Genomic DNA, 27,066 nt, shown 5'->3' on the forward strand with positions numbered 1-27,066 from the left:
ATATTATGACTATGACTATATATCATATAGTCATAGTCACGAATATAATTATTACTATGTGATGCAAGTATCCTACCTTCCCTTTTAGTTCTAGCTGTAGCTATTGATGAGAAAATAAAAGTGGAATTTCAATTTAAATAAAATGTTAATTAAAAGAGAAAAAAATTACAGTTGATTTGAAGTTGTTTACTAGATTCCATCAGCATTTTAAGTGGCCAAATTTCCCATTCACTTCACCATTTCGTCATCCCATTTTTGATCTTGTCATCCTCATATATTTAGTCTTTCCCTCGTTCACCTCCAGGCATATGTCTCTTCCCTCATCTTCCAGTACTCCTGGCTACCAATGCTATCATCTGCATATGCATGCACCTCGACGATTCTTTAGGTAATATTTCGTCTGATATGAAGATTCTCTATTACCTTGTGTAGAACCAAGTTGAAGAGCAGAGCCGACAGTATATCTCTGTGTCTAACCGTGCAGCCCACATTTACACCGTACTCACCTTACCTCCGAGTAACAAGGTTGCTTAAGAATGCCACTTGTGTTATCTGACAAGTTTTCTAAGTGTTCCTTAACTTTCTAGGGCATTTAAAACGTTTATTCTATTTACTTTATAAGGTTGGCCTTGCATAAAGACCTTTACTTTAAAGATAGTTTTAAGGCCTGCTTAGAAGGTCGTTTTTTGAATACTGATCAAATTTTGCAAATAGCTTCAAATCATCTGTTGATTATTTTGTTAATTAACATTTAATTGAAATCCCATTTTTACTTTCTCAGCTGATGCTGATGCAGCTATTGCTAGAAGGAAAGGCTGTGGAAAATTCATACTGTTCTAACGCGTGCACCCTTCAGCTTTATACATATTTTAGCAATATATTTTTTCATCATAAATGATACTGAGTTCACAGCTGAATAGTAACATCCTGATAACTTGGGCGCCACCTTCGGTGGCTGGTACCGTCAGAGACAGCAGGATCGCATCGCATTACGCAACGTGTCAAAAAGGTCATTACAAATTTATGTATCTATTTTCATAAATATCTCCGGACTGGCTATACATGAAAAATTGAAATTTGACTCAAATATTTCTATGAGTGTGAGATTCATGTCATTAAATTTTCTTTATTTATTTACAGAGAACAAGCTTACGCACTGTATAAATTTTTAGATGAAAAATGAATTTTATAGCTTGCAAAAAATTCCATGCCTGACCGACAACTCCGATGAAAAGCTGAGACCCTGCCACTTCGCTACGGAGATTGACATTATATGGGGTATTTACCACCATTTTAACATTTAATTATTTTGTAGCGACATCTTACGAACTTTGAATTCGATTCGATGATAATATTAAATGATTTGATTACAGTACTGACATTTTAAGTCGATCGGATTTAGAAGTAGGGACTTAATGGGCTTAATTGTTTTAAGAGTTCTCTGGTTAAAAATATTTACAAAACGGATTACTAAAAACTCATGGAAGTTAGACAAATTTTTCATCTTCATTAATTTTAATGACTGTTCAATTTGGCCTCGATCCAATGATGTAATAAGGCCGTACCTAATTTTTTTTTGTTTTGCAAATTTATCCTAATGTTTCTGAACCGCTAAACAGCGGTTCAGAAACCGCATCAAGCATAGCATCAAATTAGGCAAAATTATTTCTATAAATGATATCTTAGTTGTAAGTTTTCGGTCCCTATAGACAAGCTGGTAAGACTGAAATTAATATCGCATTTTCTTAGGTATCTTCTAATATCATTAAACAGGTTTTATTTCAAAGCATGTAGTTTAATCGAAATTTTTCCTTATAAGGGAATAGTACAATTCAATATTTATTTATATATCAGGTAAACGTTGCTGTAATCGTCGGACCCTTACCTAGAGAAATATCACCAGTAACTTTACAAAAACATGTAGAGATCTAAAATCTTTATCTGAAATCGATTTCCAAAATCGTTTTCAGTTTTATTTTATGGCATTTAAGAAAAAAAAAAATCATTTGTATTTAAAAACTCTACGGCGTATTTGAAATGACTGTAAAGGACTAAATCGAGACTCTACGCAACTCTTTACTGTGAGTTGCGGGTTACGCAACTCTGTTCTTTATTTTTTTAATTATAATTATTATTATTAAGCTTTCTTATGTTTTTTTATTATTCTTAAAATCATCTTAACAAAGTAAGTCCTTTCACGGGACAGCCTTTTCTAGTAAAATCTATTTCAAAATTAAATCTCTAGTGGGGGGTTCTGCCTGATCAGTTTATAGTTCAGTTAGCCATTTTCTTATGCCATACAATATTAGTTCTGAGTAAATCGTAAACAGGGAACATATAAATAGTAAACACTAATAGGGAAAAATTTAATTGCGGAATACATTTCATCTCGTCAACGTATGTCATTGATATGTTTTCATCTAGTGAGAATTCTACTATCTCCCAAGGGATTGTGATTGGGTTGGATATCCACTACGTAGAGAAGGCATTGAAGTTTTTTCTGGTGGAATTATTTGTCCGTAATTTGATTTCTTTAGTCGATAGTCCTTATTCACTACCCACACCTTTTCCTTATCCTAAACTTCTTCTTTCCCCATTATCAGTTCTATTGGTTTAGGTCTGACCCTGTTAGTCTTCTATTCTGAAAATGCTTAGATCTGTTACGACTGTGAATTCTTGATGTTGTCTAATTCTTAGGGGGCTTATTCAAGTACTCTTGTTTTTTTTTCCTTTCTGTTTACTGTAGAAAATAATTTGAAAAGTGCATGCGTTAAATCTGAACTTAAAATAGGTAAAATAAAAAATTCATGAAATTGAAAAATACGAATTTTTATATCTATCAGAAAATATGATCAATAATTATGAAGGAAAATAAATTAGACATAATGAATTACAGAGCTTTGAAATGTAATGCAAAAAAAAACGAGTAAAGGAGAAGAAAAGTATGAGGAGATATAGAGAATAGGAGATGGAAAGGTGCTTAATAGAAATATTAAGAAAAATTAATGATTAGGGATTAAAAATGTCTTGAAGAAAAACTATATATTAAAAAAAATATTGATTAAAACAGCTGGCCATTGCCAGCTATTTTAATCAAGTATAACAACTCATTGAGTATTATACTATTATATATATTATATATATATATATTTCAAAAATTTATTTCCCTAATGATTTAATGATTTTCCTTATATCTGTTTTCATTTCACAGTTTATCTTTATTTTAGTTTTTTTTAAATATTTTAAAACGTTCTTTCATCCATTTATCCACAGTCAAGTAAAAGCTCCTTAGCGTTATAAATATTATGGAAACAAATGAGCTAACTTATAGGGTAGCAATGCTACCGTTGTACAAACGTGATCTGGTGTAATACACATTCATCAGAACTATACCAGTTGTGAGATAGTAGTGAACCAGTAAACACGTCATTGTGACTGCTTTGTGTGTCTGAATTATTGCGTATTACATATTTACAACTTTATTTCTTTTAATTAGTCGTTAGTTATAAAATTCCGAGAGTTTGTTTAAATCATCCTAACAATTTTTGTTATGTATGTGATGCTCAAATCCCAAAGGCGAAACCTTACTCCATTACTAAAAAAGTGTTATGAACTTTACTTTGGGTGTAAAGTCGGGGACTAAACCTGGGCCTGGGCCACACATATCTGTTGTTTATCGTGTTCTAGGCTTTTCCCTGCATGGAAAAATGGCACATTCCACATGCTGTTTGCTATCCCTATGATTTGGAGGGAAGCCAAAGATCACTCTTCTGACTATTATTTCTGCTTAAAAAACAAAGGGACTACGTCAAAATCAGAACATACAGTGGTGTATCCTAACTTGTTATCTGCATTGAGATCAGTTTCGCACTGCGAAGAATGGCCCATACCAAAGCCTCCAGAATATGTGACATTAGGTGAAGAGAGATCAGAGTCTGATGGAAGTAAGGATAAAAAAGAACAGAACAGATTTTGGTGGTACAATTTTTGATCAAAGCAGTTCATCTGAGCCTCATTTACTGACTCAAGAGATTTTAGCAATCTCATACGAGGTTTAAATTTATCCAAAGTCTGAAATGCTTCCTTGCCGGCTGAAAGGATGGAATCTTCTTCAAAAGAATGCAAAGATATGTACTTATCGTAATCGTAATTCTGAATTTAAAGACTATTTTTCTGAAGAATATGGCTTAGTGTTTTGTAATGACATTTCTTATCTTATGGAGACACTTTATAATGAACATAACCCAACAGAATGGCGCTTGTTCATTGGTTCCTTAAAGTTAAGCTGTGTTTCTGCATAATAGCAATAAATTCCCATCAGTATCTGTCGCTTACTTTGCTAGTATGATAGACACATATGGATACTTTAAATTTATATTGGAAAAGCTTCAGTACGCAGGGTATGAATGGAATATTTGTGGTGATTTGAAGATAATTGCACTTATTCCTAGTCTGTAGCTTGGTTACACAAAGTACAGTTGTTTTTTGTGTGAATGGGATAGTAGGGACAGAAAATCTATTTCATTAGAAAAGAATGGCCCAAACACGAATTACTCATTCCTGAACAGAAAAATGTGAAACATGACCCATTATGTAATCCTAAAAATGTGTATCTACCTCCGTTACGTATCAAACTAGAATTAATGAAGAATTTCGTCAAGGCCATGGATAGTACTCCTGGTTTAATGTACTTGAAACAGATTTCTCCTAAAATTAGTTATGCAAAAATTAAAGAAGGAATATTTGTGGGTCCACAAATACGTCACTAATGCATGATGTAAAGTTTGACAAACTATTGAATCGACTGGAGAAAGCAGCTTGGCAAGCACTCAAAAATATTAATCAAGTGTTCTTAGGGAAATCGAAAGGCGAAAAATTACCGTGATATTGTCAACGATCTTATAACATGTTATAAAATTTGGATTATAATATGTCCTTAAAAGTACACTTCCTACACTCGCACCTAGATTTCTTCCGGAAAAATCTTGGCGCAGTGACCGATGAGCACGGAGAACACTTTCATCGGGAGATTTCAGCTATGGGAAAGAGGTATCAAGGCAAATGGAATCCTAGCATTCTGGCCGATTATTATTGGACCATGAAGAGGGATGCTCCACAGGCGAAATACAGCAGATCGCCGTTTCTATATAAGAAATCGCCATTTCTTACTTTCTAAGCGAGTCAAATGTTTGAATATTTTGTAGTTAAGAATGAAGAAAGTATTAAAATGTTTGAAATTATAAATGCCTGTCTCTTGGAAACCTTGCGTGATGGCAAAAACCGATATCATATTTGAATTCAGGAGAAAAAATTCTATCAGAATCACATACTTCTCTTCCTGAGACAAAAAAAAATATTTTTTGTTCCCAGTGAATTTAGTGAAAAGTAGTGCGACAGACATGCATCTATCTATATTTTTTGTTCTTAATGGAGTTCTTAGGGCGTGAAACGTATATATATATATATATATATATATATATATATATATATATATATATATAGCCGGGAAACTAAAAAAAAAAAAAATAAAAACGTAAAGGTGGTTTATTTATGTGTGCCTGGAAAATGGAGTAAATTTTATTCTAGAATACTCTGTTGGTTCGATTAAAATTAATATGGGAGCGGTAAAACAAAGTTTTGTATAGATGGACGTTATCAAAGACCAACTGCTCTGAATTTTCAAAGTAGTTACATACGTTATAGTGGCGGTTAGGTTAAAAAGTATACATCTATATATACCCACAGTTGACTCTGATGCACCTTACTGTTATGTGGTGCGAGTTAGTGGATATGTTTTGTGTTGGTATATTTTGTTTTGTGCGCGCGCATGAATTGGTACGAGAGACCGACGTGAGATAAGACCTTCGAAGAGGTAAACTTCCCGGATACGTAGCTGTCAACCAACTCCTTTTACTTTAACACGGCAACACTACCAAAACTAATATGGGTAGGAGAGTTATCTTACACCTTACTACATAGTCGATGACAACTTTAACAACTTTCCTTCCCCCTCACTCTCCTCTTTTTCTCTCTCTCTTTCGCCCTGTTTTACACGCGCTTGCGCGCGCGCGCACACACACACACACACACATTCACGTAAACTCATTTTCACCCTTTCTTTCTCTCAACTCACCCCATTTCAGCTTCCCTTCATTATCACATCTAAACACTGTTTGCATACTCGTTCACTTACGAAGCTTACAGTACTATTAAATAAAGTTTAGTTAGTTTATTAAAATATATTCCAGTTCAAAAATTTTTAAATTATTTACAGTAAATTGTATTATTAAAATGTGAATGTGTTATATTAATCTTATAAGATTTTAATTAAAAGAGTTTAATTATAATATTAATAACATTAATTTATCTTTAAATTATTTGACTTACATAGTAATACTCGTAATAAGTTAAGTTTCGTAATAAAATCATTCAGCGTTAATTAAATGTATTACAACATTTGTTAGACTAACTCATGTTGTTCAGATTATTAAATCCTAAACAATGATAGGTATATTTTATCATTACGAAAAACTTTTTTAACCCAAAATCAATTTGACTTTCTTTTTTTCAAATTATTCTCCATTTTCTGTGTTTATAAAGCAATTTCTCCTGACTTGACTAATTGATTTATCAACGCCCAGCAAAACCTACTGACGATAAATTGATGAAAATTTGTGTACAAGTTCTTCGTACGCTGTAAGTGCACACTAAGAAAGGATTGTTTGAAATTTGAAGTTTAAAAGGTTAAAATGAAGTAACAATAATTTAATTTTTTTTTTTAATTTCTGTGTTACAACTGAAAATATCAACTTGATTTTTGATGTATATAATATTCATATGAATATTTAAAAACTAATTTCTGGATTTTTTGAGATTCCGAGTTTAAGGATTAAAATGAATTTTGAAAAGAGATATTCAAATAAAACAAGTACGGCAGGAATGGAATGGAATGCAAAGTTGGCGGGAGTTTATTTCTCCCTACAAATCGCAGAACCTGGACAAAGTCCTTTGCTGCTGGATGATTCTAATCGGGCGTGTTTTTTAAAAGGTTTATTTTTAAATGGCGGGTCTAATTTTTCAAGTTTTGTTTATTATTATTTAGTATTTTAAGGACGGATTTAATTGCATTCCAATCCGTTGTTAAACCAGCGTTATCGAACCCATTTTATGGGCCGACCGCGGAAGGCTAGGCTTATGAAACCTGTCCTCCCGACGTAATTCCCCTTCAGACTGTCCACTGAAGTCCTTTCCGTGCTGACGCTTATAGGCTAGCAGGAATACGCCACAACGGGGCACTAACTATATGGAAGGAGCAATGCGTCCTCTTTTCCGGAGGAGTCGCAATTGCTGATTTCTGTTAATTTTTATTGTAAGTTTTAGAGGAAAGGTTATGTAGAAGCTCTTCATCCGCTTCTGCTATGGCTGCCCTCAAGTACGGCATAGAAGTATATTATAATTTCTGCAATAGCTTACATTTATTTTTTCACATACTGATCACTTTCAGCTACAGATTTCTCTCGACAGTGAACCAGCTTTTCTCAATCCTTCATTGAAGAATACTAAAGGTATGTCTTTCTTTGATCCACCATCTCATTGCATCCTTCAGTTCATTATCAATGGTGAATTGAATTTCCTTAAAATTCCTCTCTAATTGTGGAAAGAATTAAAATCGCACTGCGTCAATTCTGATGAGTGTAAATGGTGTGGAATAAGTTAAAAATTAACGACTTGTAGGTATGATGTTCCATAGAGGACATAATAGAGAATAAAAAAAAAAATCTCAAAAGAGCCACCGGTAGGCCTGACCTGCCATGCCGGTATATAGCTGGTAGGCGAGGAGGGCCTATTAGAGTAACGGACACTCCTCTGGGTGGCGTAATACCATCAAGTCGGTCCGGCCCAGGGGAGTAGAGAAAAAAAAAAAGTTAAAAATTCAACTTCAAAAAAGCCTTGGCAGTTGAACGCGATATGTATGGCTATGCGTTATCGTTTTGCAGAATTATCGGCTCCGTGGATTGTCGATATAAGGTATTTTAAAACCATTTTATACCAATTCATTGGTGCTCATCAGTCAGGTCGACCACTGCGAGGTTCATCCTCAATTTCACTTTACTATCTTTTTCTTCTAATGCATGGAATTTTATTGACCATCTACTCACAGTACTTTGATCGACATTTCATCACTAAAATCGGCTTTTAGTCGACGATAAATGTTACTAGCGATCACTTTTCCTGCAGCTAAAATTTCACTCCCTACATGTTTTAAACTCGTTGGCATAACAGGCGTGCGTACTCGACTCCATAACAATGGCAACTGAAAATGAGAAGACGTGGGTCAACAGGGTTTGTAGTGTTAACGGTAGAGGAAAGTTAAAGATCTGTTACTTGTGCAATTTTTTTTTTTCTTCCGTTACGTTCCAGTGTGCATTACAATTCAGCCTCCACCCTTTATGTAATTGCTTCGTTCAGTCAGTAGCTCTTCGCCAATTTATTTAATCGTAATGTATTTTTGGCTGTTTTCGTGATTATAAAGGTATTATAATAAACTGAAGCGCGGTGTATGAACTTTTGTAATTTTTACATACGTTTAAAATATGAATTTTTTTTTTTTTTCAGCATGCAACCGCACGTACTTTGGTGATGTTGGCCGCACATACGAGTTGGAAATTCGTAGGCCGAGAGAAGATAGGTTGCCTTTTCTTTGTTATTTAAATTTTACCGCAGGTGGCGGTGATTTAGGCGATCTTATTCAGGTATGACAACTGTTTATTTAATTTTAATTTTTTATTATTATAAACAATTTTCTTTTAGTGGTGAATGTGATCTAAAATTATTTTACAACATTATTTAAACCCAATTCTTGTTTAAAAGCTGGTGGATGCTTTTGAACTTCATTTAAAGATTCTAATCGCAAAGGATAGTATTCTTATTTCTGTTACACGTAGTGTGTAATTGATCCTCATAAAAGGGTAAATAAATATTCCTACAGAAAAACAAATAGGTTTTGGTCGTACCAAGATAAAATTTTATTTTTTAATCTACGAGTAAATTAAACAGCAAGCTCAAGAAATCTACAAAATTACTACAAAAAGATTTTGACATAATTCTCTTTAAAAACTAGATTTTTCTTTAAATAAAAAATTACCTGTCATATCACTGTTAGATGCCGGTAAATATTTTTTTTGTCTACTGGTATTTATTACTGAGAATGTTACGAATATTTTCATGCGTTATTATTTAAAAAGTAAATATTTGCAAAAAGATAGATCATCTACAGTTATACTTCTCTACTGTCTGCTTTGATAAACTATTATTTTTTTTTAAAGTCTTCTGATCAGTGTATTTGAAAGTAAATTAAAAGTTCCCTTTGACAAAACAAATCAAGTTTTAATCTGTCATTAGGTTTATAAAATAATTAAACTAAATTAATTAAATAAATTAATACGAGATAGTATGTAACACTTTCCTTTAAGGTGGATTTACGTACTTGAGTACACATGTACTCATATGTTTGTCAATTTTTAGTAGCCATTGTTTTATTTATTACTACACAAATTTCAACAGACTCTTTTTTTTAAGTTATCGTTCAGTAAACTGGTTTAATGATAACTTCCTCTATTTCTATTCTACGCTTATCTATATAAATTTACTACATGCTAAAATTATATGTTTTACTTACCGATCTGGGTTCACTTAACTCGCCCGATCATCTTTCCGGGGGGCTCCCAGGGGCCTTTTGGGCCACGTGACTGGCTCAGGTCCTCCTCGGAATCCCTGAGGGGCCCCGTGAGCCTCTGGACTACCATAGCTAGCTTCGCTCGTTATTACCGTATAGCCAGGGAGGTGAGCTCGTAGACCAGCTGAAGTGTTCGTCACCCTCATGGTTGTGAGAATATACAGATAAATAACAATTATTCTATTCAGGTTTTATAGAAATCTGGAGAAAAATTTTATTATTTTCCAGGAAAAAATTCTTTCCTGAAAAAGAATTTTATTCTGAAAAAGGATTATATTCTTTTTCAGGTTTCTATAAAACTTCTGTAAAACTATAAATATTTAAAAAACTAAACAAGACAGAATAGTAGTAACTATGATAACTGACTAAAAACAAACACACTTTTAAAAGGAAAATTTCACAACTTATTTATGTTGTCATGGCAACAGCAATGTAACCTCTTCAAAATAAATAAAATAAAATGAAGTAAAAAAAATATTACTTTTTTCTTTAACAGATATCTTTAATTGGAAACTTCACTCCCAAGGGCTAAAACCTCTATGTATGCCTTTAAACCTTTCCTGGGACGATTGTATCCTGTAAATTTTAAAGCAATCGGTCTGTTGGCCTCTCATTGTCCTCCGCTATTAGTTTTTCCCTTAAAACTACCATCCATCATTTAATTTATTAAATGTGGGCATCTTAATCCATGGTTTACCAACCTAGTACATTTCTGTAAAATATTTTGCCAAAAACTTTCTCTCTTTTTCCATAGATTTTAAGACCTCTTTATTTTGGATTTTATCAAACCATGTATTGTTTAACATACACCTGTAACGTAAGATATCTGTTCTTTTTATTTCGGTTATCTTTTTTTATTCTGTCCACTATTTAAATATTATAAAGTGCTGCGCTGCACACAGATATTTTTTGAAATTTCTTTCTTGTTGTCAGATCTACCTTATTTTATATTAAGCAGGTTTCTGTTTTTCATGAAAGCTCTCCTTTCCCGTGTCAGTCTTCTTTTGACGTCTGAATTACTTTGTCTATCCTTTGTAATTTTACTACCTAAATAACAAAATTCTCCTACTTATATTGTACTTTGTATTTCCTTATCTTAATATTTAATTATCCATTATCATCCTTTCTGATATCCATCTCATTACTTTTGTTAGAATCTTATTTATTTTTAAATTAGATTTCTTTCCTGGCACTAAATATATGCCATTTTATATTTCTTCTAAAATATTTTTGATTTTTACCAAAAAAACATCATCAATGAATCGTAGAAATTTTATTTTTTTATCCATAGGTAGTTATTTCACTCACAAATTATTCTTCAATTCTTTTTTTATATTGTTTCTTATAAGCACAAACTAAATATCTCAACGGTAACATAACCTATTTAACCCGCTTCTTCCTGAATTAGAGTTCACATATTTTCATTTTCAATTCTTAGAATTATTATTTTGTTCATTTCATAATTATTTTATTCAACAATGTTTATGTATTACTAGTAAACATAATAATTTCTCCTTTTATGCGGTTTTGCCATTTTAGGTTGCGCTTAAAACTCATTTCGCCTTAATCTGTTGCTTGTTCTTTTTTCCACATTTCTTTGTCATTTCACTATACTGTTTCATTCTTTCTACGAAACAGTGAATAAAGAAATTTTTTTTACCTCAAGTTTTTTCTGAATTTTGAGAGCCAGATTAACAAGATTTTTCTGTTTTTAAAGAATTCGACTATTTCCTTTGCGATTTACTTTTTCCAACCTTGAAGTATGCAAATAAAACTTATCTTTCTTTTCGAATAGAAGAGAATTTATTTATTTGCTTTTATATTTCAGAATTATTTTAGTTGTCAATTTTTAGAGTTGTCAAATTTTTCTTCAAATTCTTTTCTCAGTTTTATACTTCTCTTTAATTTTTTAGATTCAAACATTCGTATTAATTACGAATTTGGAGTTTAATTACTATATAAATGTCTTAATTTTGTATTCATGGAAAGACAGTTTTTTTATACATCCCTTAATTATTCCATACCTTTCCTACAGTTTCCAGATTTTTTCATGTATTGCAATCTTTTTCTAAGCTATCTTGGTAGATTGTTTCTTGTACATATTTTATAATTTTTCAACTCTTTGGATTTTCAAAATTTGAGTTTAACGAATGTAGTGTATTCTTTTACATTTTTCATAAAGTTAGTTACTTCTCCGTTGATTTGTACTAATTATTTCTCTAAAATAAGTCACCTGCCTTAGAGAGATTTTAAATCAGTTACCTCTGATTTGTTCTGTATTACTTTTTTTTTGGTCAATAGGCTTTTATTTTTTCGTATATGGATTTCTTTTATTATTCTGATTTTATGTATTGTCCACGTTTTTACTTCAATTTCTCCTGAAAATTGGTATTCATTTTTTAATATTTCCCTTAGTTTGTTTCTTTTTTAATGTTTTCTTCTGTTATGACAGAAGAAACCACTAAACCATTTCCTTTTTATTTTTATAAAATTGAGGAATTCAAATATTTCTTTTGTGGCAGTATTATTATTCATTATGAATTGATGGCTATAAAAGTTAACTTTTTCTATTGTGCCTGAAAGTCATTCTATTTTAATGTACTGGTTTTTATTGGTAAATAGTTTAATTTATCTTTTTTGAAATCTCAGACCAAATATTTTCTTAATGATTTTTCTTTCTTCATTTCTTTTTTCTTTTATTCCCTCTTTCTAGATTATCCAGTTTTTCTTTTTTATTCATTACAACGTTTCCGTTGTGTACAAAGCAGATTTTTACTACTGTTTTGTAATGTTTAATTTCAGCGTTCCAAGAGAATTATATTTTATTGTATGTGTTATTAGTCAATTAGAATGCAAATTTATTGTACTGGTTTTTGGTTACTGGTTACAGGTATTCTGAATTCGATGGCACGTTTTTCATTGTGTTCCAAATGATCCATTCTCCTAGATAATTAAAATGTTATATTTTATCAACATTCTCACCATTGATTTCTGAATTTTTTAGTACGTTCTTAATATTGGCCATGATTTTATTTTTTTTAAGGTGATTTTAATTTACATTTTAGTCGATTGTTTAGTTCTTTAATTTGCGTCTTGGCCTTCCACCGTTCCTCGGGTAAAAGAGACATGTGATCTGCGAAGGCGTGCAATTATACCTCAGTCCTTTTCTTCTTTTTTTATTACTAATTACTTTTTATGTTATGATGTTGCTTTGATACCAAGGTTTTCCCTTTATCTAACTTTCTCTTTCCAAGTAATTGCATGTAACAGCTTTTTTAACCCTTGGGACAGCTCACCAACTCGTTCAAAGAAAGTTGATACTTTTATAATGCAATGAAATCTATTCCTTCAAACAATTTAATCTTTCTGAACCGAATTCTAGTCTATAACCTTAACTTTAAAAACTAATTATTACGTTGCTCATTATCTGATACCATTAATTTTTATTTGTGTTTAAGGTTTTAAAATTCTATTTACACTCCCTTAACTTACGAGTTTATTATTTTACGAAACATAAATTGGACATGTTTTATGGCGTATTTTTTTCTTTTTGTGATATCAATAAGAATGTAATTTTTGGTTATGTTCAAATAATATGAACAAACAAAGAGCTAAATTTTCTTTAACTGATGTGTTGATGACCTTTTTCAGCCCTTCAAGTAAGAAAAAAAATTGAAATATAATAATATTGTTAAAGTTAGTTTTTTTCCATAAAAAGCGTCGTTTTCCAGGAACAAGTAAAAAATAAAACAAAGAACTACGATCTAGTTATTTCGAAAAGTTTTAAATATTGTTACCCCACCCCACGATCCTCAATGTACCTCTCGTCCTTTTAACAAAAATTAAATATTGGAGACATTCCTTTTCAAAAGTATTACATCACTGAGATTTATTAAAATTATTAACATGTACATATTGATTCAATCAATTTTCTCGTCGAAAGCTTTCTAGGCTACCTACTTTCCTTTAATTAACAGTAATTTAAATATTTCACTTTTCAAGCGTTTTATAAAAAAAGAATAGTAAATAAATAAAAATTAAGAAAGAAACGAAGTAATAAAATAAAAAATCGAATGGGGGAAAAGCAGTTTGTTGAAGTTAAATAGCGTTAAATAGAAGTTGAATCAGTTAAATAGCGGTTGTAGATTAAAAGAAATTAAATATTGCAATAATGATATTGATTAGAGACTGTAATATAGCTAAAACTAATAGCTTTCCATGCGTACTGGCCACATATATATAACTTTCTATAAACTAATCGAAAATAATTAATCGTATATCATATTAATTAAAGTTTATTTGTCAGGATGAATATATATATATTGATCAGGATGCATACATCGAGATCTTTTATTTGAAAGTAAGGAAATACCACAGAATATTAAAGAGGGGATGAAATACTGTAAAAGAAATAATAGCCTAATCACAAGTAGAGGTTGAAGAATTTCCACTTAGAAATTTTCATCAGATTCTTGGATGTCAACAAAAGATTTATGTTAGAAAGTTAAGATAGGGTGTAAAGAAAAAGCTGTAAGTTTTAGTTGTGAAGTGTACTGGTATTTGAAGTAACTTGGTTTTGGCTTGGATCAGAGAAAACTTTCATAATTTTTAATAACAGTTAAACCTTCATTATTTTATAGCTAATCATTAAAACTGTTAGTTTAAATCTTTTCATATACTATTTCATTTATTATTTATTTTTATTTAGTTCTAAATAATATAACATTAATCATTAAGTTAGGCAGACAAAAACATATTTCATTTTACTTCTACTCTGTATCTGTTTATTTACCAATTATGCTTAAAAAAAAACATCAAAACAAAACCAAAAAAAGCTAGAAAATAATTTAAAACCAAATTAAAATAGTATTAGATCAGAACATATTGTATTTAATAAACAAATAAAACACAAAAATAATTAAGTTTTACATTACGAATCGGTTTTTAGTAAATTACGTCAGCAAAACGTTTTAAAGAGTAAATTAATAATTTTATTACTGACTTAAATAAAAAACATTTCCTATTGAAAAAGAAGAAGATATACGTGGGCTATTTTGAATACTAAATTTTTTTTTCTCAAAACAGAAGGAGCAAGTAAATAAATAATATTTTTTTATTTATTTGTACGAAGTAAAAGAAATATTGTGCTCGCGAAAAATTTTGGTTTCCAGATTTCAACGGAAATAACGATTTTTACCGTCCCTGAATCCATTTTGACTAGTTTCGGCGTGACGTCTGTACATATGAACGTACTGTACTCGTATGTACGTACGTACGCATGTTTTTTGCAAACTCAAAAACGATTAGGCGTAGGATGTCGAAATTTTGGATTTAGGACTGTTCTAACATTTAGTTGTGCACCTACCATTTTTATTGCAATAGACTTGACCAAAAATGTCCAAAAAAGCCCAAAATCCAAAACAATTTGGAATTTTGACTTTTTCTTAACTGCAGTAATAAGCTCTCCTTGAGAGCTTTTCAACATATATCATAGGTGGTACTTATTTTCATTGGTTCCAAAGTTACAGCCAAATTAAATTTTAATTAATGAAATTTTTGAATCTCACAAGGAGAAGACACATAGGTTCGAATCAGACTGCATCTCCTGTTTCTTTTTTTTTGAACTTTTTTTAATTTAAATATATTGATTTATTAATAATTATTAACCTCTGATTGTAAAAAAATCTACAATAAATTCAATAATAATATTAAAAAATATTTATCAATGAAATAAAAGTTTATGTACTTTTCATTTTTTTTTTTAAATGTTTTATGTAATTTAATAATCGTATAGGGAAGTCATGTGTCGTTTACATCAGTTTTTTTTAAAATGAAAACATGTATCTAAAAGATCTTTCTTGTAAATTTATATGTTTAGTTACAAAAAATCCATTCTTTAAGTTTCATTGTATTAGCGTTTCCTGCCGTATAATTAAAAAATTAATTAACATTATAGTGAATACAAATTGAAATTACAGTTTTGCTAAAGTGTGGTAGAATTAAACGCTAAAATAAAATAATATGCTATTTGTAATCCTTTTAGTAGAAATCAACTATACGTCAGCTATATGTGCAAAATGTATATAGATAACACTCGATATATAATATTTCACGACAAATAATTAAGCCAGTTTTATATAAAAAATATTAAATAATAAAATATTTTCATTAAATCTCTTATACGTCATGGACGATTTTTATCAAAAACATAATATTAAAAAAAAATTCGCTGTATTTCTATAAATCTCATTGTGTTATCGATGCAGCACTGTCTCCTACATTACTATATAATTCATTAACTCCAAATATTTCTAAAATAAAAATGGAACGTTAAAATACAATCTATTTTCTGTTTAAATCTTACTTCTTATCTAATAATTTAATCATTTGAATAAATTTAAAACTCATTCGAAAAAATAAATTTATCTCATGTTAAATGATTAATTTAGCTCATTCTAGAATCCGGAATTAAATAACCATTCGTAAAAATAAAAAAAAATATGAAGATTACAAAAAACATAAATATTGATATTTATATATCAAAATTATATCACAATCATTTTGAAAAAAAAACTCCAACCTACATACAATTTGTTTTAATTGTTATCTGTTTTAATCTAATGATTTGAAATAAATTGGATAATTATAAAAATAGAAAAAAAAAATTATGTTTTGGTTTTTATTATGACGGCTTAGAAGAAGCTCAAATTCCAAGATCTACGAATAGAAGTGAGCAAACTGTGGGGATTTAGAATGGAGATCTTTCCAATCACTATCGGTGTACTTGAAGGAATTTCAAATGATTAAATTTGTACAAGTTACCCAGGGAACAGATTTTTAGGATAATTCAAGAAGTGGTGAACATTACTTTGGAAAACTCTATGGTAGGTGGGACATATACAATATATATTAGAATGTCAAAGTGGGACATTTGTATGCATGTTATTCTTAAAACAGAATTGCTAAATCATTTTGTAGTGAGGATTTCGGGATGGTTGCCGATTGTACTAGCAGTATTGCTACAAATATTTCTGAATAATGATAATAATGAATAAGCAGTCTTAGAAAAAAAACCAGAAATAATGTTAGCATACAATTTTTTTCTAAATTTTAGCAACAAATCATTTAAAGATACTAAGATAAAGCAAATTTAGTAAGGTAAAACGTTTTTAATAAGAAAGAATCTAATTCAAAAAATGAAATTTTTTTTTCTGATAGATAGCAAAAGAATATAAAATTAAATCCAATGAAAAAATGTATGAAAACTTTTGAAAAATTTCAGAGGAAATTAGAAAGGAAATTATATCATGTTAGAATGATTTTGAAAGCTTGACAATGATTTGATTTCGAAAGATAACCATGAAGACATGAACAACGAATAACGAAGTCTAAAAAAGGAAATAAATGAAATCAAATTTAAAAATTTGATGATAGAAATAAAAACTAAAAAATTATTAAAGATTTTTAACAATAGTAAAAGAAAGATAACCAAAATAAATATCAAATAGACAGAAGAAAGAAGACAGAAAATGAGTCGTAGAATAAAAGAATTCTAGGGGTAAATAGAAAAGCAAAACACAGGTTAATTTTTGTCTTTAGATGGCCATAAGGAATATAATATTACAATAGGTTATTGAATTTTAATTTGCAGTGAGGTCTTTATATATTCCCACCCATCTATTTAAATGGTAAGGCGATAATAGCATATTTTATAGAAATAATATTATTGCTTCTCAGTTCAATTTACCATTTGACAATTAAACTATTGAATAAAAAAAAAAATAGTATTAGTTTAAATAGTTTTTAATTAGTTATTAGTTCGTTACTCTGAGGCAAGACTTAACTGGAATTTATGCTATATTATATAAATCTTGACCTAATTTTGTTGCAAGTTTTTCCTAAGATTTACGAACTGTAATATTTGAACGGTGTTACAATCTGTTGTTGATGAGTTCAAATCAGTAAGAAACAAATTAAAGATAAATGAAAATAAACGGAAATGATTAACTTATACGCTTATCTTAAATCTATTTGAGGAATTCCATTATAAGGTTTACCAATTATGGTATTTTAGTTGTATTTGAATAATACTCAGTCATCGAAGTTTACAAAAGCCCTCTAATCCGCTTGAGGCGACATCCTAGTTTGAAGAGAATTAACAAATAAGTTAGTACAATAAACTCAACAACATATACTTCGCATGAGTGTTTTGGTATTAGCTTCAGCTTACACGCACGCGCGCGCACACACATACATTTCTTACTGCTCTGTATACCTTTGCAATAAAATATACATTTTGTAATATTTCATTACATAACTTATATACTGTTCTACTTCAGTCGATTTTGTGGTGTATGTATCGGCACTTATGCTGTCACAGGGACTGAAAGCCTATGTACTAGTATTTTGCATGCATTGGCCTCTATTACAAGCAAACAAAAACGTTGTTATTTTCTATATTACTTTTGTGGTATGGTAACATATAAAAAACAGGTTTCGTAAACTTGTTGTAGCGTATGTAATTGTTGAGTTTTGTTCTAAATTATATGATAGTGATCTAAGTCTACTTCCTGTTGTATAGCAACTGATAATAGTAGAATCATTCACGAATCATATATGACTAATATGCTATTTTTGAATTGTTGTAAACACAACATGCAATTGTAAGAGTTTCATTTACTTATTTTTAATCTACTCTATTGCGCTGCGAATAATCATGTCACATATCACTTGAAATTATGTCCTAGAAGTAGTTATTATAGAATCATTTATTACGGTGTTTATTTTACTTAATAAAATAGCTGTTAGTGATTTATGTTTACAATTTTTTGTGCTGTTTTCATTTAAAGCTTTGTCATAAATTTACAATTTCTTTTTACAAAACAATGCTGAAGCCGGAAGGAATAGTAAGGAAAACTGAAGTGCTGAATATGGTTGTTCAAGCGACAAAAGTATCAAAACGAACGATCCAAAGTAATGTAGCAGAAGGGAAATCAAATGAAACTGACCTATTCGTTTCACCGAGAAAACGTGTAAATCGTCCCAGTACTGTGTGCAATTTAGATTCGTTTGACATGGATGCTTTGAGGCATTTAATAGATAAATTTTAATAGATATTAATTTCAAAGAGAGTGAAAGATCTTTAAGGACAATATTACGAAAAATAGGATTTCGACGGGAAGAAACAGAAGACAACCGGAAAATACTGATAGAACCACATCATTAAAATGGAAAGAATGAAATCTCTACGACAACTTTCCCTGTTTCGCAAAGAAGGAAGACGAATTGTATACAAAGATGAAACCTACATTCACAGTATTCATGCGACAACAAAATCACGGGTAGACACAGCAAACCTTTATGAGAATTGAAAACACCAGTATCCAAGGGCTGACCGACCTATTAATAATTGTTCATGCCGGCTGCAATAAAGAATTCATTAAAAATACTTCCCTTATGGATGAGTCAAATAAGAAAGGAGATTATAAATAAATCGATGGATTCCGAAAAGTACACGAAATGGTTACGAAAGAAGTGTATTCCCAACTTGCCACCTCGGTATTTCATTGTACTAGATAACGCATCGTATCACAACGTTCTGCTACAAAAGCAGCCAAATTCCAACTCTTTAAAAAGCGATATGATAAAATGGTTAGCCGAACAACAAATTAACTGTTCTCCTGCTATGACGAAGACTGAATTATATGATATTATAAAATTACACAAAGAAAATCAAAAGAGATTTCTAATAAATTACATTTTCAAAAATTATGGTCACGCAGTTCCACGGTTACCACCTTATCACCCTGACTTAAATGGCATTGAAATGATTTGAAGTCAAGAGAAAGGGCAAGTAGCTAAAATAAATACAATTATCAACATGTCGAACGTTCTTAAGTTAACTGAAGAGGAATTTTATAAAGTGTCTGAAGCTGAGTGGAGCAATGTCTGCAAGCATGTTGTCAACGTTGAAAACATATACATTGAAGATGAGATTTTATATGATGTGCACATCGACAATTTTGTAATAAATGTGAATTCAGAATCGGACACGAGCTCTTTAGGATCTACCAACTACAGCGACTTTGGAATCTGCGAACTACAGCAATAAATTGAATAGAAAAAAATAATTATTTAAAATACTATAAAATAATAATATTAATTGGGATACTAAACTAGTTTTACTTAGATAGCATTGTATGTATTTTTGGTTATAAATATCATCAATATTTAAGTGACAGTGTTTTCAGTCGGCCTAGTACCGTGCCAGACGTTTGCCGAATGCTAGTAGTTTTTTGTAGCAACTTACTTGCCGAGACTTGTAATCTATAATTTATTTTTAACGTAACTTCCCAAAAATGTAATCAATTCTTGTTTCATGTACAACGTATTACTTACTGATCGATTAATTAATTACAGTTAATAAAAATATTAATATATTATGCTCCCCATATTTTTCATAAATGTGACTTTAATGTACAGACGATCTTTAGGAGTGTATTTAGTAGTTTCTTTAAAAAAAATATGGCTTCTGTTATCAACAGGCTGTAAAATTAAGCAATGTTAAATATCACCCACCACAGTGTAAGCTAGCCAATTATTAGGCTAATTACTGAACTGACTTACTTCCTAATTAGGGAATTTCTTTAATTTTTTTCACTCTAAAAATGAAATCATTATTCAATGAGTTCATTTTTAATTATTTTCAATGGTTTTACAAGAAAGTTTCTTTGAATTTCATTTTTTTTCTAGATAATTTTGGTAGAAGAGTTTTTAAACGCAGAATATATTTATAAACGCAGAACATATATGAAATATATGTTTTATATGTTTTTATGTGTTTTAGTTGTCTTTTTTTTTTAAAATGAATATTAATTTCACATTGTATTATAAAGGGGTTCACATTATAAAGGGAATTTTTTGCTTCCTCTTCAAAATACTCATCAAAATTAATTCGACTTTCAACGTATACTTAGCAAAGATATTAACAGATTGTTTTTGATATACCTTGTTTGTGTAATAAGTAAATAATTATTTAACTTTTATATAAATATTTATATTTTGTTCGTCCAAATATGAATGCAGATTAATAATATAATTCACTAAAAGTTTAGTCCAAAAAAACGAATTTTTTAGCATTTTTTCATGTGGTATATTAAACAACCTTGATTAAGTAATCCACCAATTAAGTTGTTCTGGAATTAAAGGTTGTTTTTTGCTTTCTTTTTAGAAAATTGTCATATATATATATATATATATATATATATATATATATTCGAAAAAAATAGATTTTAATTAATTTTAATTCCGTGGTAGGCTGAAGTGTAATGTAATGCACACTGGTACGTAACGGGAGAAGAAAATGTCTCAGAAAGCGATGTATGCTATTTTGTTGTACTTTCATTCACCTGTTACAAACATTCCAAAGTTCGTTGCCCACTCACATTTTCTGACACTCACAATTGTTACGGAGTTTACTATACTCGCTATACCAAATGACTAGAAACGTGTAGTGAGTGAATTTTCAACAGCCAAAAAAAGTGAATGCGAGTGATATTTATCGCCGTCTTAAATCCTTTGTAGTTATCAAATTGTTCTTTGAAGTATAGTGAGCAGATTAACAATAAAATTTTGTACATCAGAAGCTTTTAAAGAGAACATTGACCATGAACTTTACACTGATCTACCAGTTTCTGCCAGAAGCCGGGACGAATGTTAATTCTGTGCAATAATAGACATATTTAAATACCTTATAGGACATGTGTGTCGTGTTCAACAATCCACGAAATCAATAACTCTGCAACACGAAAATGATCGGTCATAAGCACCGAGCAACAACCGAATATCTTGTGAAATTGACATTTAAACTTATTACACTCACAATTATTTTTAAATTGATTAGATTTGGCACGCTGCGAATTTCACTTCTTTCCGCAATTAAAGAAGGATATTAAGGAGATTTTCTTTATCACGGATGATGAACTGAAGGATGCATTGAAGTAAATGAAAAGCAAGCGAATACGCAACAAAATTGCAATGTATAATTTGCTATCTCTTTTCACTTCCGAGTTATCAGCAACTGTGAATTACATTTCAGCCACTCCTCGGTATTAATTTTATTAAAAGAACTTCTTTAAAATGTAAAAGAGAAATATTTGCAAAAGATAGATTCGAGAAATCAATGCGCATTTCGATTCTTAAATAATTATCAGTATAAGGTTTCAGGAAATAAGTAGAGTGAATAAATATAAAAAGGATCTTAAAAACAGAAATACTGATAATAAATAAAACATTAATAACCCGGATTTATAAAATACTAACTTCTAAACGAATTTATAGAATAAAAGTACTTAAAAATAAAAGGACCTTTGACGAAAGTATTATTCTTATTATTATCAAATTTTTAACTAATAATTATTATTTTATTGTCAATACTTCTCTACGTTTATTATTTTTCCCTGATGAAGACTGTTTTACATCCGAAACTCGCACCTCAGTTTCAGTGACCTTTCTTAAACATCTTTGAGCATTTTCTAGGTAGAATTTAATTCAATAACGGTCTACCTCCATCTTTGTAAAAATCACAATGAATGAGTTTTGAAACTTCAACGGATTAATAAATTTAATTTTAAAATAGATTTGTTAAATAATTTAAATATTCAGTAAAATTTATCATATTATTTAATTAATTAAATTATTATAAATGCAGTTGAATATGATATTATTACACAATCGCTTTTAAAATATTTCTGTTATATTTTTTTAATGTTCATCATGAGTGAAACTGGATTATCACATCGTAATAATATACAGCAAAGTGTTGTTGATATTTACAGTATTTTCACACAAATACTTAAAGAAATTTTACTGGTAAACTTAGGAAAAATAATTTAATGTATTCAAAATTTCAGAGTACCTTAACACATTCTCGTTTTTAGCCTATTATATACATCGTTTTTTTCAATTCCGTTTAATTTTATCAGGGTAGAGGTATCTAGTCTTTAAGTTACGTACTTATAAGAGATATTTCTGTCTTTATATGTAAAGTGTTTTTTGAAGGTCTATCAGTAATTAAAAACAAAGAGGAAATTAGAATAAAACCGACTTAAAAAACTCGCCTACTAAAAATTAAAAATATTTTTTCATCGGTTATTTTAATGTAGATTAAAATTTGGAAATCAGAGACAAATTAATTTTAGTAATATTTTAATATTTCATTATAATTTGGTCTTGGCTTCTTAAAGGATTAAAAGTATTGTTGGAAAAAAATTGTTTTTATATATATATATATAAAACTTTTAGTACGTTTTTTTTTTAAGTTCACTTAGACGCACTACTTAATAACGTAATTTTTAGTATACTGTGCTAAGGATTGTAATTATTTTTTTTTTCTTATGATTTAGCAAATATCCCTGCTTCAAAGGAGAAAAACATTCGTATTTATCTAAAACTAAATTATCAACCATAAATTAATAACGATGGACAATGTGATCATGGTCTTTAGGAATGCAAAAATAAAATGAAAATACTTTAAAGTATGTTTCAGTTACAATATTACTTGTTTTAAGTTACATTCACATAAAATAAATAATATTTCTTTACGAATAAAAGAAAATGTTTGTTTATATTTATATATATATTATACACATATACAATGATGTATATATCACTTAACCTCTTTCGTACAAGAAAATAACTAGAATTCTTAATAAATAAAATTACATCTAAAAAGCGAATATTGCTACCCGTATCTGGAAGAAGCCATGAGGAGATGGTACGAATTGGATGAGGGTTGGTTTACTGTTGCTACTGTGCCGTTACTACAGTTTGAATATTACAGAAGGGAGGGGAGAATTTAGGAGTAGTAGGAGTAGAGAGCTGATGCTGCTGCTGCTGCTGCCGCTGCAAGAGATGTCTGTGTGGAAGATGAATTATGAGTAGATGGCATTAAGTATTAATCCGTTTGGAAGGGGGCTCCATTACCCCTATACATTATTCTATACTGATACTGCACCTGCAACCCCTATAACTGTTCATGCTTTGGAGACAATCTCATTCCCCAACTGACATATCTCGCTCCTCCCACTCTTATCATTTCACTGTCACCAAGGCAATCATCTTTAGTACTTAAAATCAAGTTTATAAATTATTAAGCGCAGTACTTCAGTAATTTTTCTCTTTCGTAACTTTTATGTTGATATTGCTTATTCTATACGACAAAAAGTAAGTTAATTTTTTTTTTTTGTTTTTAAGAAAGTATAATTTCAATTTCATTAACTATTTTTTAACATGTTTTTAATATAATTCTTTTATTTACTTAGTAATTAGTATTATTCGAATAAATCATCATGTGAAAACCTACATAAAATTATAGGTTAAAAAATATATGTGTAAATAAGATCAGTTACATATTAGCAAATTTAATATTTTCACCAGAGAATATACACAAGTTCTATTATATTTGTTTATTTATCTCAAAATTTTTTAAGTAGTATCTTCCTTTAAACCTATTTAATTCTTATCAAGTCGTTCAGGAATTATGGACCTTCACTTTGTCTCCATCAATCCATCAAAAATTTCTCTTCCTACTCACTTCTCTTTTTAAGTTGTTTCTTTACACAGTCTAGCCATGTCTTTATCAATTTTCCTCAAGATCTTTATCTAATTATATAATTTAAACTAAATCTTTTTCTAGTCTTTTTACTTTACATTTTTTGTTAGAACCCATACCAACTTAGTCTATTCTGTTCGAAAGTTTATTTCAGTGGAAAATGACAAAATTAGGAACAATATATACAATAATTTATGTTTGCTAAAATATTTTTTTAATGTATTTAATTTCAAATACTTAAAAATGCTTAGAAATTAATCGTATAAAAGTAATTTTGCAATAGAATTAGATAATAAAAAATTGTTTTTGATGGTACATATAATGTTTTTTTTTTTTAACTCTGTGTAATAATAGAATTCATTTAATTTTTAAATGACCTGAAAAATGTTTAAAGGTTTTGAGTAAAGCTATAATAGTATTAAAAAAATACAAAACTATTAAAAAAAAAAAGATTGTCTTTTATACAAATTGATCTATTACACTTATTTATGGAATATATTCTTTATGATTTAAAGATGTTTTTAAATATTTACGAGTGCATTAGTTTAAAAATAATAATAAAAAGCAGTGCAATCGAATTTATATGTGTGTTGAGTTAATAAAAGTAAAATATTAATGTGCTTATTAACAATAAGAATACAAAATAAGTTTTCATTTTTTATGGAGAAAATTAACCCCGTTTTATATATAAAACACAAGGTACATACGCAAGAACTTGGTCACCGTTGAGATATAAGTTTTGATTAAGATTTGACTAACTTGATATAATTTTTAATCTCTAATTGCGTGAGTTGGTTGTCGAAATGTTTCCTAGGTAAAGTCCTAAAGTTTAAGCGTCATTTAGTTTGCAATAATACTGATAATATATTTGATTTTTATTATTTATTAAAATATTAATGAAGTAAATTAATAAAATTTGTTACTTGTTATTGTAATATAAGTATAGATTTTTTTGTACTATTTTTAACAATTTACTAGAGGTAGAATTTAAGTTACTGCATGATATTAATCATTGACATTTAACTATTGTAAACCATCCTGCCACCTTCTTTGCAGAACCAGCCCAAGGCGATACAATAGTAATTCACATGCTAGGTTTTCTCCTATTATTACATTTCTATCTCGGTTTCTTTCTGCTTTTTCTACCACAGGTAATTTACTTTCTTCTCTTCTTTAAATCACCCAAGACTCTGAATTATATGTCAGAAAGAGTAAAGACATAGTAATTTGTAAAATCAGTCTACCTACAGTGGTGGTTGTTGCTTATCTCATATTAAATTTCTAATAATTTGGTAAACTCCTCCTACCGGATGTTTTCTACTACTAATTTATTGACCAATTAATTGAAGGTTAATTTATTGATTAAAATTCTAAAGCTGCTCGACGTGAATATCAGGAGAGATTTCCTGGAAAGCGGATTCCAAATACGAGAACATTTCCTTCGATGTACCAGCATTTACGAACAAAAGGGTCATGTCCAACGTGTTCGTTTTCTGTTGAGCGGCAAGTACTGTAAATCATCGTTTTAATGATAAAAATCGCGTGACTCAGCATATTCAGTTTAGCCCAGGCACTAGTACAAGGTGAATTTTATGTCAAAATGGTTCGTCAAAAAACAAAATGTAGCGCATCCGACGGAAAGAAAATCTTTACCTTTCCGCCTGCAAATGTTTCGAAGTTTGTGGCCAGCAGATTATCCCAAGCGGATAAACGTCTGTTATTGACTTTTGGACAACGACGATAAGGTAAATTCAATCTTATTTACTGATGAAGCCACTTTTACAAGAAACGGTGTCTTCAATTCTAAAAATAGTAGACCTAAGAAAATCTACATGTCTAAAATCTACTGTGGAAACTAGTTTCCAACATAGACTTCACATTAATGTTTGGTATGGCATTATTTATGATAAAATTCTGGGATCATTTTTGTTCAATGAAAGCCTTACGGAGATGCATACGTTCATTTCTTGAAAAATAATTTGCCGGCTCTTTTGAAGGATGTACCTTAACAAACTAGATTGCAAATGGTTCTCCAGCACGATGTTGCAACGCTACATTTTCTTTAGTTTTCTTTAGCTAGAAATCATTTGAATGTTAATTTCCTAATCTGGATTGACGTGGTCACCACGTCAATCTGGATTAGCCACCATGATCACCTCTGACTTATCGCCATTAGATTACTTCATTTGGGGCCGTATGAAAATGACAGTATAAAAAAAAGTTAATAATAAAGAAGAGTTACTCATTAAAATAAAAAATGATATTGAATTTATACGAAACAATCCTGAGTTGATACGGAAAGCCACCGGAATTATTTCACATCGGGCAGAGTGCTGTGTACATTGTGAAGGAGAGAATTTCGAACAATTACTGTAAGTGAAGTCTGTTATTCTGTTACCATTTATCATTTCATGTATTTGTTTTTTCTGTTTTGTTATATTAAGAATAATGTTTATCAGGTACAGAGAAATACGATTTTCTGTTTATTTTTCAACTGTTTTGCTTCAACAAAATCCCGATTTTTAAAAGTTTTTATTACCTGTATTTACATAATTTTCTCAGAATTAAAGAATCACTTTGGTTATGTATTTGGGAGATTTCTTTTAGGTGTAAGGTATAAGTAAGGTAAGCCCAAATAATGTTTTTTTATCTTCAGTTTTCGTTTTAATTGATATCTATAGAAGGGATAAACCGATTTTTATAAAAATTCGAGATACAA

General features: G+C 29.8%; 1 protein-coding gene across 1 annotated transcript in view; it reads left to right on the plus strand.

The window, feature by feature from the left end:
* Positions 1-27,066, plus strand: part of LOC142322980 (uncharacterized) — a 410,052-nt gene that overhangs the window by 190,175 nt on the left and 192,811 nt on the right. The window contains exon 3 of the mRNA XM_075362075.1: positions 8,617-8,753. Coding sequence (XP_075218190.1) covers positions 8,617-8,753 — 137 coding nt within the window. The remainder of the gene's footprint in view (positions 1-8,616; positions 8,754-27,066) is intronic.

This window comes from Lycorma delicatula, chromosome 4, assembly GCF_047948215.1.
Source record: "Lycorma delicatula isolate Av1 chromosome 4, ASM4794821v1, whole genome shotgun sequence".
NCBI lineage: Eukaryota > Metazoa > Arthropoda > Insecta > Hemiptera > Fulgoridae > Lycorma > Lycorma delicatula.